At 46.4% G+C, this 18,618-nt stretch overlaps 1 protein-coding gene across 2 annotated transcripts in view; it reads right to left on the bottom strand.

Moving 5' to 3' along the window:
• The window catches only part of LOC121861011 (SH3 domain-binding glutamic acid-rich protein homolog), a 47,374-nt gene extending 30,799 nt beyond the window's left edge, over positions 1 to 16,575 (bottom strand). The window contains exon 1 of one of the 2 annotated variants that reach the window (XM_042358460.1): positions 16,422 to 16,575. In XM_042358460.1, coding sequence (XP_042214394.1) covers positions 16,422 to 16,466 — 45 coding nt within the window. In that variant the 5' untranslated portion in view covers positions 16,467 to 16,575. The remainder of the gene's footprint in view (positions 1 to 16,421) is intronic. The other variant, XM_042358461.1, reaches the window with a different exon arrangement.
• Between the last annotated feature and the right edge of the window lie 2,043 nt (positions 16,576 to 18,618).

Here is an 18,618-nt window from a genome sequence, read left to right as displayed (position 1 = left end):
GGAGGGTGGGGGAGGGTGGGGGAAGGGGTATAGGCCGAGTGGTACAAGAAGAGGGAAGAGGAGGAGGAAGAGGAAAAGCTGGTAATAAGGAAGAATGTGGGGGTGAGAGCCAAGGAGGAGGGAGAGGAGGGAGAGGAGGGGAGAGGAGGCTAGTGAGAATGTGTCCCCTGGCGAGGTGGAGAGAGAGAGCTGGAGCACCGCCAGCCTGCAAGGTCGGGGTCTTCCGCACTCTAGGGTCCGTCTGTCTGTCTGTCTGTCTGTCCACACTTCCTTTCCTCCGCCTCCCCCTCCGCCTCCTCCTCCTCCCTGCCTCCCCTTGACCACTGCTCCGAATCCCCTTCACCTCTTCTTCCACACCAGCCACCTTCAAACACCGCCTGACTCTAAACCCACACACACAATCCTTTCCTCCCACTACACCTCCACCATAAAAATGCCATCCCCCACTCCACACACACACAATCCTTCCTCCCACCCACACCTCCCATACTGTGTCCATCCCCACTCCACACACCCTCCTCATCCCAACACACACCCCAGAGCCCTTAGAATATTCCTCCACATTCTCTTTTACACTCACTCCCACATACCCAGGGTCCTCTCTCATATCCCCACTTGGTGACTTTCAGACCTACCATACACCTTCCACCTTACGACACTCCTGGGGGCTCCTACAGTTACACCTCTACACCTCCTGGATCCCGTCGGCTGGGTTTTGGTGTCTGCTGTAAACCCTGAGAAACGTGACTCCTGTTGTTGTTGTTGTTGTTGTTTGTGTGTGTGTGTGTGTGTGTGTGTGTGTGTGTGTGTGTGTACCTTGAACTTTCGATGACAGCTTGACACCTCCTCCTGACACGCCCCCTCCCATCACCACGACGCCTCCCTCCTCCCTCCACGACCTAACCTAACCCCAACAGGTATCGTAAGAATATTTAATCACCAGGTAAAAAAAATTACTAGAGGAGGGGCTAATCTTCAGTGATCCCCAAGGCATATTAACATAACGAAGGAACAAAATTGATCTTAAAATGGCTGCAGTTATGAGTAGTGCCTAGACCACCATCAATACCACAGGAGGGTGGGGGAAGTGACCGCAGGAGGGCGGAGAGGGGAAGAGACCAAGAGGGGGAGGAGGAGGAGGGGGGAGATCGCAAGAGGGGGAGACAAAGAGGAGCGAGGATGGGGTGGGGGGGACCAGCTGAGGGGCGAGGAGGGGAGGGGGGAGGTGTATCCTAACCTGCATGTTGCTACAGACGATTAGATTTTCTTTTTAACTCCACCACGACTCTCTTGGCTCTACCTAACAAGCTGAAATGTTTACGTGTAAGAGCAAGGAAACCAACCCAGCACGTGTATTTCAGCCAATCAGTGTCAAGGTGCTGGTTTTCTCAGCAGCCAATCAAAATCAGTGGGCGTTCTCAACCACTTATAAGCTTTGAGTTGCTGAGTGGAAGTGGTTCTTGGAGTCTATGCCTTCATCACCTTTCAAGATGCAGTGTGGAGGTTAGGTTAGGTTAAGGTTAAGGTTAGGTTAGGTTAGGTTAAGGTTAGTAAGGTTAGGTTAGGTCAATTAGGAGATTTTCTTACCATAACATTAGCCCCTCTCAGATTTGTTCTCCACCCCTAAGCCTACCTGAGGGGTGTAAGGTAAGGCAGGTTAATTGGTTAATCTCCAGGTGATGCCAATAGCTTTCTCCTCACAATTCTTATCATTTTAATCAACAGACTTATCATTATTATTGTTATTGTCATTATCACATTCTTGTCATTATTCTCGTCATTATCACATTCTTGTCATTATTCTCGTCATTATCACATCATTATCGTCATTATTCTCACTTTCTCTATGTACCTCACCTCTCACCTGTACTTTCTATACAGAGTTTCACACCTTCCTTGGTCAACACCACCAGACAACTTTCATCGTCACCGGTCAACCAGCTTTCTTTTTTGCCCCCTTTCTCTTGATGCCGTTATTACATACATACATACATACATACATACATACGTCATACATACATACACAGAGGAAGGTCACTGTTTAAAGATGAAGAGTGAGACGGGATGGGGCCAAGGTCAGGAAGGGTGTGGGAGGGGCGGGGAGGAGGGGGAGGGGCCAAGGTCAGAAGGTTGCGGGGAGGGGCGGGAGGCCAAGGTCAGGAAGGTTGCGGGAGGGCGGGGGGAGCAAGGTCAGGTAGTGTGGCATCAATACCAGACACTGTAAACCCTTTTGCGCTTCACCCTGCGCAAGATGCAAAAGGATGCTCAATAAACTAGCACCCCCTCGCGGAGTAAATCGGAAACATAGGAACTGTACACCCAACACAGACAAACAAGTAAACAAACAAACAAACAAACAAACGCATATATTATACTTGAGATATTTGACAAACACACACACACACACACACACACAAAGCGGATGTAAAATAAATACAGGTAAGGAAGTGGGTATTTGGCAACTCTCTGTGTGTGTGTGTGTGTGTGTGTGTGTGTGTGTGTGTGTGGGGATAGAAGTGGCACTGCTCACACACACACACACACACACACACACACACACACACACACCCCTTTTATAATCCATTTTCTGCTTATGACGTCAATATAAATTAACACATCATCATCATCATCATTATTATTATTATTATCATTATTATCTGATAAGAAATGAACAAACTATAAAAAAAACAAACCGACAGACTAAGAAGATGATATCCGGGTGTATAATAGAAACAACATAGCTTATTATTCCCCCCTCGAGGTTATATCATTGGCCACAGGTGTTGTACGGTGTGACCTAGCATATAGCGCTCTGTCTGTCTGTCTGTCTTCTGTCTGTTTGTCTCATGGTGGAGGTAGTAAGAAGTGGGTGGGTGGGGGGTGGGTGAGGGGTGTGTTGGTGGGTGGGGGGGTGTGGTGGGTGAGGGGTGTGTGTTGGTGGGTGGGGGTGTGTGTTGGTGGTGGGGGGTGTGTTGGTGGGGGAGGTGTGTGTGTTGGTGGGTGGGGTGGTGTGTTGGTGGGTGGGTGAGGTGTGTTGGTGGGTGGGGGTTGGTGGGTGAGGGTGTGTGTTGGTGGGTGAGGGGTGTGTGTTGGTGGGTGAGGGGGTGTGTTGGTGGGGAGGGTGTGTGTTGGTGGGTGAGGGTGGTGTGTTGGTGGGTGGGGGTGTGTGTTGGTGGGTGTGTGTGGGTGGGTGGGGGGTGTGTTGGTGGGTGGGGGTGTGTGTTGGTGGGTGAGGGTGTGTGTTGGTGGTGAGGGTGTGTTGGTGGGTGTGTGTTGGTGGGTGGGGGTGTGTTGGTGGGTGAGGGGGTGTGTTGGTGGGTGGGGGTGTGGGTGGGTGGGGGTGTGTGTTGGTGGGTGAGGGGGTGTGTGTTGTGGGGGAGGGGGTGTGTGTGTGGTGAGGGTGTGTGTGTTGGGGTGTGTGTGGGGGTGTGTGGTGGTGGGTGGGGGTGTGTGTTGGTGGGTGAGGGGGTGCTGTTGGTGGGTGAGGGTGTGGTTGGTGGGTGGGGTGAGGGGTGTGGGTTGGTGTGAGGGTGTGTGTGTTGGTGGGTGGGGGTGTGTTGGGTGGGTGGGGGTGTGTGTTGGTGGGGGGGGTGTTGATGGGTGAGGGGTGTGTTGGTGGGTGAGGGGTGTGTGTTGGTGGGTGTGTGTGGGTGTGTGTGTGGGGTGGGTGGGGGTGTGTGTTGGTGGGTGGGGTGTGTGTAGGTGTGTGTGTTGGTGGGTGGGGTGTGTGGTGGGTGGGGGTGTGTGGGTGGGTGGGGGGTGTGTGGGTGGGTGAGGGGGGTGTGTGTTGGTGGGTGAGGGGTGTGTGTTGGTGGGTGAGGGGTGTGTGTTGGTGGGTGGGGGTGTGTGTTGGTGGGTGAGGGTGTGTGTTGGTGGGTGAGGGGGTGTGTGTTGGTGGGTGGGGGTTGTGGGTGGGTGAGGGTGTGTGTGTGTGGTGGGTGTGTGTGGGTGGGTGGGGGTGTGTGGGTGGGTGAGGGTGTGTGTTGTTGGTGGGTGAGGGGTGTGTGTTGGTGGGTGAGGGTGTGTGTTGGTGGGTGGGGGGTGTGTGTTGGTGGGTGAGGGTGTGTGTGGTGGGTGAGGGGTGTGTGGGTGGGTGGGGGTGTGTGTTGGTGGGTGAGGGGTGTGTGTTGGTGGGTGAGGGGGTGTGTGTTGGTGGGTGAGGGGTGTGTGGTTGGTGTGTGTTGAGGGTGTGTGTGTGTTGGTGGGTGAGGGTGTGTGTGTGGGTGGGTGAGGGTGTGTGTTGGTGGGTGAGGGTGTGTGTTGATGGGTGGGGGGTGTGTTTGTGGGTGAGGGGGTGTGTTGGTGGGTGAGGGGGTGTGTGTTGGTGGGGGGTGAGAGGGGTGTGTGGTGGGTGAGGGTGTGTGTTGGTGGGTGAGGGTGTGTGTTGGTGGGTGAGGGGTGTGTGTTGGTGGGTGGGGTGTGTGTTGTGGGTGGGGGTGTGTGTGGTGGGTGTGTGAGTGGGTGAGGGGGTGTGTGTTGGTGGGTGAGGGGTGTGTGTTGAGGGGGTGTGTGTGGTGGGTGAGGGTGTGTGTGGTGGTGGGTGAGGGGGGTGTGTGTTGGTGGGTGAGGGGTGTGTGTTGGTGGGTGAGGGGGGTGTGTGTTGGTGGGTGAGGGGTGTGTGTTGGTGGGTGAGGGGGTGTGTGTTGGTGGGTGAGGGGTGTGTGTTGGTGGGTGAGGGGTGTGTGTGTGGTGGGTGAGGAGGGTGTGTGTTGGTGGGTGAGGGGGTGTGTGTTGGTGGGTGAGGGTGTGTGTTGGTGGGTGGGGGGGGTGTGTTGGTGGGTGAGGGGTGTGTGTTGGTGGGTCAGTAGGCTACTAGGAGGAGGAGGACCCGCCAAAAGACGTAGTGGCCATCAGGGAGCCCCAGTATTGACCCGCCCCTACCTACGTCTTTACCTCCCTGTCTGTCTGTTTTACCTACCTCCTCCACTTCACACTAAACACAATCTCCAGCCTCTATCCTTCACGTAAAATCTGTCTGTCTGTCTATTTGTCTGTCTGTCTGTCTGTCTGTCTGTCTGTCTGTCTGTCTGTGTATTCCCGTCATGACCAACAACCCGTACAGTCAGGTGCTTAGGATGACTCACTCATTATGTGACCATTTGCTCTCTCTCTCTCTCTCTCATGGTGACAGTGACCAACCTATTACTAATGCTGGTGATGCAATAGTAAATGACATACCCATCACCCGCCACCCACATCACCACCCACATCACCACCCACCACCCACATCACCACCACATCACCACCCACGCCACTAATACCAACCTTATTCCTACTACCACCACCCAACATCAAAAGCACCTACATCTAGAGGAGCCAACACCCTCACCACCTCACACCCTCACACCTCCCTCACCTCCCTCACCACCTCCTCACCACCTCCCTCACCACCTCCCTCACACCTCCCTCACACACCCACCTCCCTCACCACCTCCCTCACACCACCTCCAAGTAAGGGTAAAGGCCAATGCCCCCCTCCCCCCCCTGGCCCACACAATGCTCACTTGTACACTTCACTGCCTCTGTAATTTGCCATGACTCATCCACACCTCCCTACCACACACGAGGATGACCTACATGACTGGTGGGTGAGCATCCATCACCATGCTTACGTTCTCCATCCTTCTACCAAGAGGGATGGATGACAAATGAGTTATGATGTTCTCTCTCTCTCTCTCTCTCTCTCTCTCTCTCTCTGGATATAATCAAGTTTTAGCTCTGAGTGTCCATATGTGTGAGTGTGTGTGTGTGTGTGTGTGTGTGTGTGTGTGTGTGTGTGTGTGTGTGTGTGTGTGTGTGTGTGTGTGTGTGTGTGTGAACGATAAATCAGAAGTGTGGTAGCGGGGGTGTGTGGCGAGCAGACCAAAACTCCGTGTGATCAATACTTGGTAATATTGTGAGGTACTTGTGTGTGTGTGTGATGAATCTGGTGTGTACATGTATTTCTATGCCTCGGTTCTATGTACGTATGTGTGTGTGTGTGTTTGCGTTTTAGAACTTGATAATCCAGGGCAGCGTGTGCGTGTTGACGGGTTTAATGTACATAATAAGTTGATACAGTGGTGTGTTGTGGACCCGGGTCTCTGTGTCAGCCGCTGGGCAGATGGTGCATTTACGGGACGACCACAGCTACGACCACAACCCCACAGCTACGACCACGAGTACAACCCCACAGCGCTACGACCGCGAGTACGACCACAGCCATAACCGGTTACAACAAGCTACAACCACACCCCCCAATATCTGGCCCCCCAAACCACAGCCAGTCCTCCCAAAACCACACCTTTATAACCACATCCACACCTCACAACCACACCTTACAGCCACACTCGTAACTTAACCTAACCCACACTTCACAACCACACCCCCACACTTCACAAACCAACCATAATCCCTACAACCACACCATGCACACCTCACAGCCACAAACCAACCATACCCCCACAGCCACACCACCCACACCTCACAGCCACACCCCTGTAGTTATTATTCTTATTCTCTAAAAGTAACATTAAACAGCTGTGTCTTCAAGGGCCAGCTGCATCTCTCTCTCTCTCTCTCTCTCTCTCTCTCTCTCTCTCTCTCTCTCTCTCTCTCTCTCTCTCTCTCTCTCTCTCTCTCCTAAATAGCTCCATATAAAACATAGGCTATACCAAAACACACGAATCATAACCCTAAGCAGATCTAACTAACCTAACCTAACCAGGAAGTAAAGTGTGTGTGACATTGAGGGGTGAGGAAAAGTATGGTGACGGGTGAGTAGTATATGGTGACAGTTATGATGGTGACGTGTGAGGGAGTATATGAATGGTGACGTGTGGTATATGGTGATGGTGACGTGTGGTATATATATGGTGATGGTGACGTGTGAGGTATATGGTGATGTGACGTGTGAGGTATATGTTGATGGTGACGTGTGAGGGTATATGGTGATAGTGACGTGTGTATATGGTGATGGTGACGTGTGAGGTATATGGTGATGGTGACGTGTGAGGTATATGGTGATGGTGACGTGTGAGGGTATATGGTGATGGTGACGTGTGAGGGAGTATATGGTGATGGTGACGTGTGAGGGTATATGGTGATGGTGACGTGTGAGGTATATGGTGATGAGTGACGTGTGAGGAGTATATGGTGATGGTGACGTGTGAGGAGTATATGGTGATGGTGACGTGTGAGGAGTATATGGTGATGGTGACGTGTGAGGAGTATATGGTGATGGTGACGTGTGAGGAGTATATGGTGATGGTGACGTGTGAGGAGTATATGGTGATGGTGACGTTTGAGGAGTATATGGTGATGGTGGTGACGGACACTGCTAGGTAACACCACACAGTAACACCGTCTCTCAACCATGTCTCTGAGTAACTGGCTGGCTAGATGACTGAGTTAGCTGGCTTGATTGACTGAGTTAGCTGGCTAGATTGACTGAGTTAGCTGGCTAAGTTAACCGACTGAATTAACTGGTTGGCTGACTGGCTGACTGACTTGCTGGGAGTTGCTGCAAGAGAACCACAAGTACCACAGAACAGCAGGTGCAGGAACATCCCTCACTTCCGCCACACACACACACACTAGACACACACACACACACACTAGACACACACACACACACACACACACACACACACACACACTAGACACACACACACACACACACACACACACACACACACACACACACACACACACACACACACACACACACACACACACACACACACACACACACACACAAACACACACTAGACACACACACACACACACTAGACACACACACACACACACACACACACACACACACACACACACACACACACACACACTAGACACACACACACACACTTGGGTAGAAACAACACAAGAGGGTCTAACTGCGCATTGACAAGCATTGAACGTAGACATGAACTGCGTAGGATTCTTGTAGAGATACGAGCCAGGTGCCGGATGGTGTGTGTGTGTGTGTGTGTGTGTGTGTGTCCAGTTAGTTAGACTAGACCGTACTGGTGTTCTTGTCCGGAAATAACCAGCTAACGAATGAGCCCAGATAATGCATTTTGTTGTTGTTGTTGGGTAAACTTAAATGACTTAATTAAAATGGAGTTAGAGGTTAGTAGTGTGTGGGGGGGGTATGGAGTAGTGAGGTATGAGGTACTTGAGGGAGGTCAAAGATGAGGTGTGAGGGTGAAGTGTGAGGGTGAAGGAACGCTAGAGATGAAGAAGAGCTGGACCACACACACACACACACACACACACACACACACACACACACACCATCCAATTAACCACCTGTAGATGGTAACGATATCACGGTGCCTTTCAACCTAGATACTACAACTACATTACTACAACCTACAACTGTTGACATATATATACGACAGTAGTGATGATATAAACACAACCTCGACAACTGTGCGAACCTACAGAAGTTACCACCACTACCACTACCACCATCATCACTACCACCACTCCTACTACCATCATCATCATCATCACTACCATCACCACCACCATTACTACTACCACCACCATCATCACTACCACCACCACCACAACTACCTGCCTTCCACTACCACCACCACCACTAATATACAGGGGTAACTGCTCACTTCCTCCTCGTGCTATGAATGGATAGAAGGCTATATGGACGTACACACACACTGGGTGGAGTTGATAGACGTACACACACACACACACTGGGTGGAGTTGATAGACGTACACACACACACACTGGGTGGAGTTGGATAATAGGGGGCGTGGGTGTTGGGGTGGAGTTTTTAATACGTGTGGATGGTGTTATGGGTGGATGTTGGGTGGATGGGTGCAGGATATGGAGTTGTAAGGACATTTTCGTGTGGATGTGAGGTTTTTAAATGCATGTTGAGGTGGATGTGATGGTTTTAAATGGATGTTGGAGATAACAAGCAGTGTGGAGACGCAGTGTGGAGACGTAGTGTGGAGACGCAGTGTGGAGACGTAGTGTGGAGACGTAAGGCATATGCAAAAAGTAAATAAACACTTAGTCCCTTATTGTCTTATCTCATATTTTATCTTATTGTGATGTACAGGATAGGAAATTGGGGGTCTATCAAACCTTATCTATTGAGTAGATCATAATACAGCTCACACACACACACACACACACACACACACACACACACACACACACACACACACACACACACACACACACACACACACACACACACACACACACACACACACACACACCTGTGGGCAATAGTATATTATTCTCGAGGTTATTTGAGTTGATATTTAAACACACAGTAACTGGTGAATAGGGAGGAAGGAGAGAAGGAGGAGAAAGGAAGGAAGGTAAAGGAGGAAGAGGGCAAGGGTGAAGAAGGAAGAAGAGAGGAGGGAGAGGAAGAGGAGGAAGGAAGAGGGAGGAGGGGAGGGGGGGGGTAATCTCCACCAAACATCACGAATGACCATCACAAACCTCTGTATATTATATCCTGTTACTGAGGGCGGTGTATACTGACCTCTGCCATCATGTTATCATTAGTTCCACCATCACCACTACCGTGTCACCATCATTACCATTATCACCATCATCGTCACCACTATCCTCATCATTATCATCATTCTCGCTTTCACTACCACCACCATCACTACCACCACCATCACTACCACCACCATCACTACCACCACCATCACTACCACCACTTCCGCTTCCAACTTAAGGGTATTTTTAACTCTCACGCCCACCATGTTGTCACGCCCACACATAACGCCCACAACATGACACAACCTTTTTTTTTCCCACATGGCTGCTATTCTTGCTACTAGTGTCAACCCTCTAATAGCATCACCACCACGATTTAATTCAGCCTACTAGCAATACTACCACAATTTATGCCACCATAGACTATGAGATCTACTAACACTACCACAATTTATGCCACCATAGACTATGAGATCTACTAACACTACCACAATTTATACGACCCATAACACACACACACACACACACACACACACACACACACACACACACACACACACACACACACACACACACACACACTTTCCAAACTGATGTAAACAGACTTCCACATCACGTTAAATATAAGTGTGTGTGTGTGTGTGTGTGTGTGTGTGTGTGTGTGTGTGTGTGTGTGTGTGTGTGTGTGTTTGTAAGTCTCGCCTTAATCTTCCCAACCTGGAACTAGTCCAAACGTCCTTGCCCCTCACCTACCTGTACGTACACACACACATTTATCAAGAAACCGCAAGCATTATTATGTAGCTTGCTCAATGAGACACACACACATGTACGTTAATATGACAACCTTGGCATCATTTTGTGTTACTTATTGTTCACGTTTCACACCACCAAGATAGATTTTGTGCTCTCTCTCTCTCTCTGGCTACCTTATATAACCATAAACCAACGAACCAAGATCCATTTTCCTTCTGACGACGAGGCAGAACGGATCCCACTGAAACTCTTATACAGCTAGTAGATACATACAGATTACAGGTACTCATACAGCTAGGAGATACAGATTACAGGTACTCATACTTCACCTTTAAGAGAAAACACACCCTAGAGGAGTGGGGTGACGAGTGGACACAACACAGCCTTTGGTAGTGTTGTGTTCTCTCCCTAAACCAAGGTCTAACCCCCCCCCACCACCACCAACCCTTTCCCTCATTTAAGAGAAAACACACCCTAGAGGAGTGGGGTGACGAGTGGACACAACACAGCCTTTGGTAGTGTTGTGTTCTCTCCCTAAACCAAGGTCTAACCCCCCCCCACCACCACCAACCCTTTCCCTCATAAACCGCAGCGGAGTTAGTCAAGGTCAAGTAGATAGATAGATAGATAGATGGATAGGTGGGTGGGTGGATGAATAGATAGATAGACAGATAGATATATAGAGTCAAATCGCCAAACAAGTTCACAGTAGTTCAGGATGTAGACAGACAGACAGACAGAGAAGACAGCGAACCAGCCAGACAGACAGACAGACAGACAGAGAAGACAGACAGACAGACAAAATTCAGTACGTGTAAAAGAGCCTTAAATTTACAATATCAAACATAAATAGAACATAAAAATGAATGATTGAGGAACACACACACACACACACACACACACCCCAAAAAAACAACAGTGTGACCAAACAGAGCACAGTGGTGTGAAGCAGAGCATGGCACTAACTATCAGAGTGTGTGTGTGGGGGAGAGAGAGAGAGAAAATGGTCCCATTATCAGTAGCTCCCTAGTGTTGGAAAAAGATGACGAATGATGTGTTATAATTCTAGGGGCGAGTGAGCTTCCTGTTCTCTCTCTCTCTCTCTCTCTCTCTCTCTCTCTCTCTCTCTCTCTCTCTCTCTCTCTCTCTCACACACACACGCAAATATAAACGTTCACCCACACCCAAACACGCACCCAACACACGTAAGCACCCCACACATGCATATAAAAGACACACTCCCACTACACCCCACATAAGAGTCTTATGCGTATACACAAACCACACCCATATAATATACTACAGACTTACACCCACCCACCCACCCACCCACCCATTCACCCAGATACGTGCATATGACATCCACCCACACACAGAAGTACACACAACATCCACATAAAAGAGGAGAGTGACTCAAGCCCGTGTGTGTACAGTGGCCAAAGAGACCCTGTAAAGCCCGTCCACCACACACAGTTAGCGACAGTGTCAGGCGCCCGGAGTCATCTCTGACCTATTAAAACTTCCACATAAAGATGGATTCTGAAAAGGCCAAATGTTTATATCATCGTATCATTAATATTTTCCTATATTTAGAAATAAAAACATATCTAATTTAATTTTAACCCCTCAATAAGTCACGAAAATAAATCTTAACAGAAATGCAGGTTTACAGCGTTTATTAGTAATGCTAGAACGCACCGGTCACAAAGATGGATTCTCAAATACGTAAATATATACTGTGGTTCGAACGTTAAACAGTATTTTCTCCTTACAGACGTGAGTACGCATCTAACGACTCACTTACATCACCACACAAAGAAAGATTCGAAGAAAAAAAAACATAAAAGGATCACACTAAACTTGCCTCTTGATATGAAAACGCATTTAACTGGTTCTGTTAAGCTACGGCACACAGATGGTGGCTAAGATGACGTCAGACCTGCAGTGAGAATAGCCTACATTTGCTTTAGTTTTTCTTAAGCAAACATGAAGAAAACAAGAACATGGAGAGAGAGAGAGAGAGAGAGAGAGAGCACTTACAATGTTGGGCAATATAATACGAAGGCAATGATGTACAGTCATCCAGTTACTACCTCATAAATTACTCCCAAATGGCGGCAAACTCATCAGAATACATCATGCAGAATTGCCTTTGTGTGCTGCAATCATTTATAAATCACTGTTGCCTATTTGCACTGACATATTTGCCTGTGCCTTCCTTGTACCACGGCTTATACAGTCATCTCTGATTTACTAAAATGAAGTGAAGGCCACAACACGAGCCGGGCGTCAGTCAACTTGGATTCATGTCACGGAAGCCCCACCAACCACATGAAAGGTATTCGCTGCCTGCCTACATCACGACCTCACGTATAAAGAAATACACCGACAGGTTATCTAGTTGATCACATACACCTCTCAGAGCCTGCGACGTTTTTGTAACACACCATAGGAAGAATTTTACAGGATGAGATTTAACAACTTAAGCACTTACACCAAGAACGCGGAGGAAGTAAATAATAAGTGTCCCAGCCCAAACTCCTTCCTGTGTTTCCTCAAAATTACGCTGGATACACTCTCTTAAGCTTGGTTCCACTGTACAGGTGTATGTATACAGTATAAGAGTAAACATGAGTGTAACCGTCCTCCGTTAAAACAACCTCACACAATATTATGGTGTAACCGCTCCAAACTGTTTACTAATGAACGCGTGCCCCTCTGTGTACTGCCAAGCACTTTAAACAATATTGGTAGGATTAACTGTCCAGTGTATTGATTTACGAGCGTATACATCAGACCTACCCAGTCTCATTACACAAGAACGACTACATTCAAATGAGGAGCCTTTCTATCTGCCCTTGACCCCGGAAACTGCAGCTCAAGGAAGTGTTGAGGTGACTATACATACGGTAAGTGAACAACATTGCTCTTTCCCATCTCGAGGTACAAAGTCAACAAGGGAAGTTATGAAAGCTGTGATCTTGACTTTATGACCTAAAAGATCTAGCATATCTTGGTGTCATGGTGAATACAGTATAGGGTTACAACCTGTACCTAGTTGGTATGAACAGTATAGCTCTTTATGTATTACCTCTAACACTTACCGGGAATTACACAAGAAAAAAATATTCATCAATTTCAATTCGGGTTCACCCATTTCTGATTAAGTCTCTAACAGCAGCAAAAGAAAATTAAAACCGAACCAGTAAATAGAACGGTTTTTTTTTCGTTTATAAATACCTGACCCATCCTACCTGTTCTAGACACCATTAACCACACACCAGTCACCCCTTGTCTAACTCACTCAATAAGCCATGAGATACAATGCCCTTCACCTTGCCTGACTTTTAATAATAGTTCAAACGATTAAAAACGCCATCTTAGGTCTGGTTAGGTTAGGTTAGGTTGATTAATCTTATGGTGAAATATAAGCTGGGAGTGTCTAATCTTCACGTGATCCGATATAATCCGGTAAACTTTAATACAGTATACGGTGTGTTGGGTCTGGTAAGTTAGCCACTATCAGATTCTAAGGAGCTGTCAGTCTAGCCTAGCCGGTACGACGGGTGTCAGCGAACGGTTCCACAATGTATCAAGTTCAACTCCACATTCCTAACACTAACTGAATATATTATCATGATTTCATACACTTCACGTACACCTGAACTTCTCACTTTTCCCACTCAAGTTACTGAACTCTCCCAATACTCACAATACCTCGGCAATACTGAGATTATCTGGGGTGAAACGCACGAACGAACAAGTGTTAATATCAGTTCAATATTTTCTCTATCGTTCTACCAATAAATAGCCACAAATGGAGGTCCAGTGAATTTCCCGAGAATGAAATATGACAAGTTCCTAGAAGCTGTTGCGTGTTGGTAGAAAACTAACAGCCTCAGGTTAATCAGATCGACGCTAGTGAAGCCTGAAGGAGACAGATTTTAGCCTCCCGGAGCGGCATTACCCTACCCACTACCAAAGATCTCCGGGATAGTATATCTAATAGCAATATATCTTCTTCTTTTCTCAATTCATATATAACCTGTATAAAAATAGAACAGTAGACGGTATTAAAAATTCACATTTGTTCATAACTAAGGAATTCCGCAGTGGTTAGGTCGCGGTCTCTGTGACATGGATCAGATTTAAATAAACCTTCCTAAACCAAAATAGTTCTCTTAAATATAAACCGAAAGAGTTATTCTCTGGTGATATTAATAGAAATATACAGTAAACTATGCATAACCATCCACGGTCACTGGGAACCTTACCCATTTAAGAAACACGTCACGTTTTGATGAATATATTACTACACTACGAGACCCCATCTACAGTTGTTTGTGTGAGTTAACTTATTTTAAACATTAGTCTATACAGAGATATACACACACTCCAATACATACACAATGGGGGCGATAAACTTCATATAAATTACTATGGTGGGACGGACGGACACATGCAAATAATTATGTTCCTCACTGCCACTAAGGTGTTAAAACTGTACCCAGCTAATTGTACACAACTTCACTCCCATCACTCTGACCTCTTCCCCATTTTATACACACACACACACAAATGGCCACAGACCCTGATCCCAATGCTAAAATGGGAATGCAATTAACCCACACCCATACAATGTTACCAAGACACAAACTCACTCGCGCAAACTATACCAGCCTCTAAAGTTAAAATCCTACCCGTACATGTTATTACAGCCAAAGACACCTTCTGGAATCCACTAACACTGCAATTCCGTACTCTACTCCTACACCACAGACTACCGCTCTCAAGTGTGGAGTGACGTACCATAGACCTATTTGTCATTGCTAAACAAAAGAGAAATGGAAGCTCTTAACCCCTTGAGTACGATGACAATATATTCAGTTATCGTAGGCGAGGGGTTAAGTTATCGTAGTTAAGGGTTAAGTTATCGTTGTTAAGGGTTAAGTTACCGTAGTTAAGGGTTAAGTTATCGTAGTTAAGGGTTAAGTTATCGTTGTTAAGGGTTAAGTTACCGTAGTTAAGGGTTAAGTTATCGTTGTTAAGGGTTAAGTTACCGTAGTTAAGGGTTAAGTTATCGTAGTTAAGGGTTAAGTTATCGTAGGCGAGAGGTTAAGTCATTATAATCAGGGGTTAACCACATCAAAGATTAATCTCTCAATATTTACCTCTCCCCCCCCCCCATTCTTTAGTTTCTCCTTTCCGTCCAAACAATGTCTCTCCACTTTCTCTTTGTCTGCCACTAACTCCATGGCCAGTACACCAATTAAATCTAGGCATTTAGGTTACAATAAACACGACCTACAATCACACAATAAGCAGAGACTACAATCATCACGGTAACCATCATACAATAAAAAACGGCTACCATCAAATATTAAATACAGCTTATAATCATACAGTAAATACCAACAACAATCATACAATCAGGCCTGCAATTATACAGTGAACATTAATTACGATCATACGGTACACACGGTCTATACAGTGTAGAACCACGGCCGGCACTGAACCAGGATATGTCAACCATCATGTTTAAACTACGACACAGCCAATACGTTTAACACATTGCAACATATCCATACACCAAGATACTGTCGTGATAGGATTAATACAGTACATTTTTATCCTTATCATCCCTTGCAATATCATCATCTATGGACGATGACCGGAGCTTAATATTGCAATAAAAAAAATTCTATATAGTATTAAGAGATCATTGAGTTTGTTTGTTTTAGGGGGAATTGAAATTATTAATCATGAAACAGTTTGTGGTAGATAATTCGAGAATGCAAGCCTACTGTAAGTCACACATTAATATATTTTGTTATAGATTCATGTGTAAAGATAATATGTTTTATGCTTCCAGAGTAAATATAGAATTGGTTTAAAGGGAACGCCATACGTGAATATATAATTTGAGACGTCCAGAATAAAATTTTGAGAAAGGAACGTCATCGGAAAAAAAAAATAATAATTTGTGAAAGATACATTTAAAGTAAAGATAATTAGTGAACGATGTGCCCATAGCAAAGGAAACTGATGAAGGATACGTCAAATTTTGCTTTCCTGGGTAAACTCTTCTCTTCGTAAATCGACGGCCAAGCCCATACTCAGAGCCAAGCCTGACATTCCTTACCAAAACTAGAATATATCCTCAACACAACAGTAGACGCCGTGCTCCTGTACTCACCTCCTGGCTGAAGGAGATGGTGGAGACGTAGACTTTGATGACCATGTTTGCGCTTAACAGGGAGATATGGAATCACAGAAACAACAGAGAGCCGTGCACTAAACAACCATACACCACCGTTGCCACTTGCAGACTGATTTGAGGCTTCTTAAGTTACGATCGTCGAACCAGAAATAAACATTGGCAGCATCCATAGAGAGTCGACTCGTTGTGGAAATGCATCTCTCACGTGAAGCTGACAGTATGATTCAGACCTTTCCTATTGTGTAAAAACATAAATTATTTTTATTGTTTCCATATAACTTATAGGAAATGAATGCTTAAAACTAGAAAAAAAAGAAAGTAAAATATTTCTCCGTAACTATAACCTGGTTGACCAAGGCACCCACACTGCGCAAGCGCGGGCCGGCTTGGACTTTAACGTGTACGAACCGTCAAGTGTTGAAAATTACTTAATTTCCTCCCTCTCTACTTCAGAATTGCACTGTCACATATTTAATTGAAGTCTTTGGATAATTAATTGCTATAAAAATATTTCTTAGTTATATTTATGTACACTAACCTTCATAAATAAATATTTTACGTAAAGTTAATCAACGCGAACACGTCGCGCCGTCTGTCAAAATATAAAATGTTCATTTAAACACTATCAGTATCGTAAAGAGGTATTTAAAATTTTATTTATTAGATATTTGACATTTTAATGGTTTATTGACTACAAAAATACAATTTATCACGATATAAGTTGAAAAACTCAATAGATCTTTCGTAATTTGGGACTGTATCGTGTTACAGGTGTTGGTCATCACTGCTTGACACAAGGAAGGTGATTTAAACCAGGCAGCCCACAGGATGCCTTATATCGCTTGAATCTTATAACCTATCCCGTTCTCAAAACTCGTACGATGAATATATCTCGTAAAGTGAAAGTGTAAGACAACAGCTAAATACCGGCAGTTGACTCACGTTACAACAACAAAATACACAAATACAAACAAATTACAAGACACCTTTCAATAGATACGTTTACTTGAGTTCAGAAAGACAATTAAATTTTGTACGTAAATTTTACCTCCAGAGTATTGCTAAGTAAACGTATCTAGTTAAGCTATTTTATAAATCGTTATCTTTGGGCTTCGCTAGCTGAAGTTAGCTAGTTAAGTGAGGATAGCAGCAACAGCACTAATAATAACCACCAGTAACTAGCTATTAATATTAAGTGTGCACGAGGCTTGTACAGTGTCGACGTTGTTGTGTGTGTGTTGAGGTCTTCATGCACCGCGAGTAGACAACAACTTAGCAACAACCATTAAATATTAAGCAGACTCTTAATTCTTGGATCTTAGAATTACATTAGGATTTAACCCCCAGCTAATTTAACCTATTACAATCTAATCTAAGGTAACTTAACATAAGAAAGACTAATCTAACCCTCCCAGGTAACGTTGGGGTGATTAATCATCAGGTGAAATAAGATGAATGGATTAATATTTAAGTGACTTATACCTTACTCCAGTGATCACCTTACTCCAGTGACCACCTTGCTCCAGTGACCACCTTGCTCCAGTGACCACCTTACTCAGTGACCACCTTGCTCCAGTGATACCTTGCTCCAGTGACCACCTTGCTCCAGTGACCACCTTGCTCCAGTGACCACCTTGCTCCAGTGACCACCTTGCTTGCTCCAGTGACCACCTTTGACCTGCACTCCAGTGACCACCTTGCTCCAGTGACCACCTTGCTCCAGTGACCTCCAGTGACCACCTGCTCCAGTGACCACCTTGCTCCAGTGACCATCAGTGACCACCTACCAGTGACCACCTTGCTCCAGACCACCTTGCTCCAGTGACCACCTTGCTCCAGTGACCACCTTGCTCCAGTGAGACACCTGTGCTCCAGTGACCACCTTGCTCCAGTGACCACCTTGCCCAGACACCTTGCTCCAGTGACCACTACCTTGCTTGCTCCCACCTTGCTCCAGTGCCACCACCTTGTGACCACCTTGCTCCAGTGACCACCAGCACCAGTGACCACCTTGCTCCAGTGACCACCTTGCTCCAGTGACCACCTTGCTCCAGTGACCACCTTGCTCCAGTGGCAGTGACCACCTTGCTCCAGTGACCACCTTGCCCAGTGACCACCTTGCTCCAGTGACCACTTGCTCCAGTGACCATCCAGTGACCACCTTGCTCCAGTG

This window comes from Homarus americanus, unplaced genomic scaffold, assembly GCF_018991925.1.
Source record: "Homarus americanus isolate GMGI-L3 unplaced genomic scaffold, GMGI_Hamer_2.0 scaffold52806, whole genome shotgun sequence".
In the NCBI taxonomy this organism is placed as follows: Eukaryota; Metazoa; Arthropoda; class Malacostraca; order Decapoda; family Nephropidae; genus Homarus; species Homarus americanus.
Note: the sequence above shows the minus strand (reverse complement) of the source record. Positions and strands in the feature narration are given on the sequence as shown.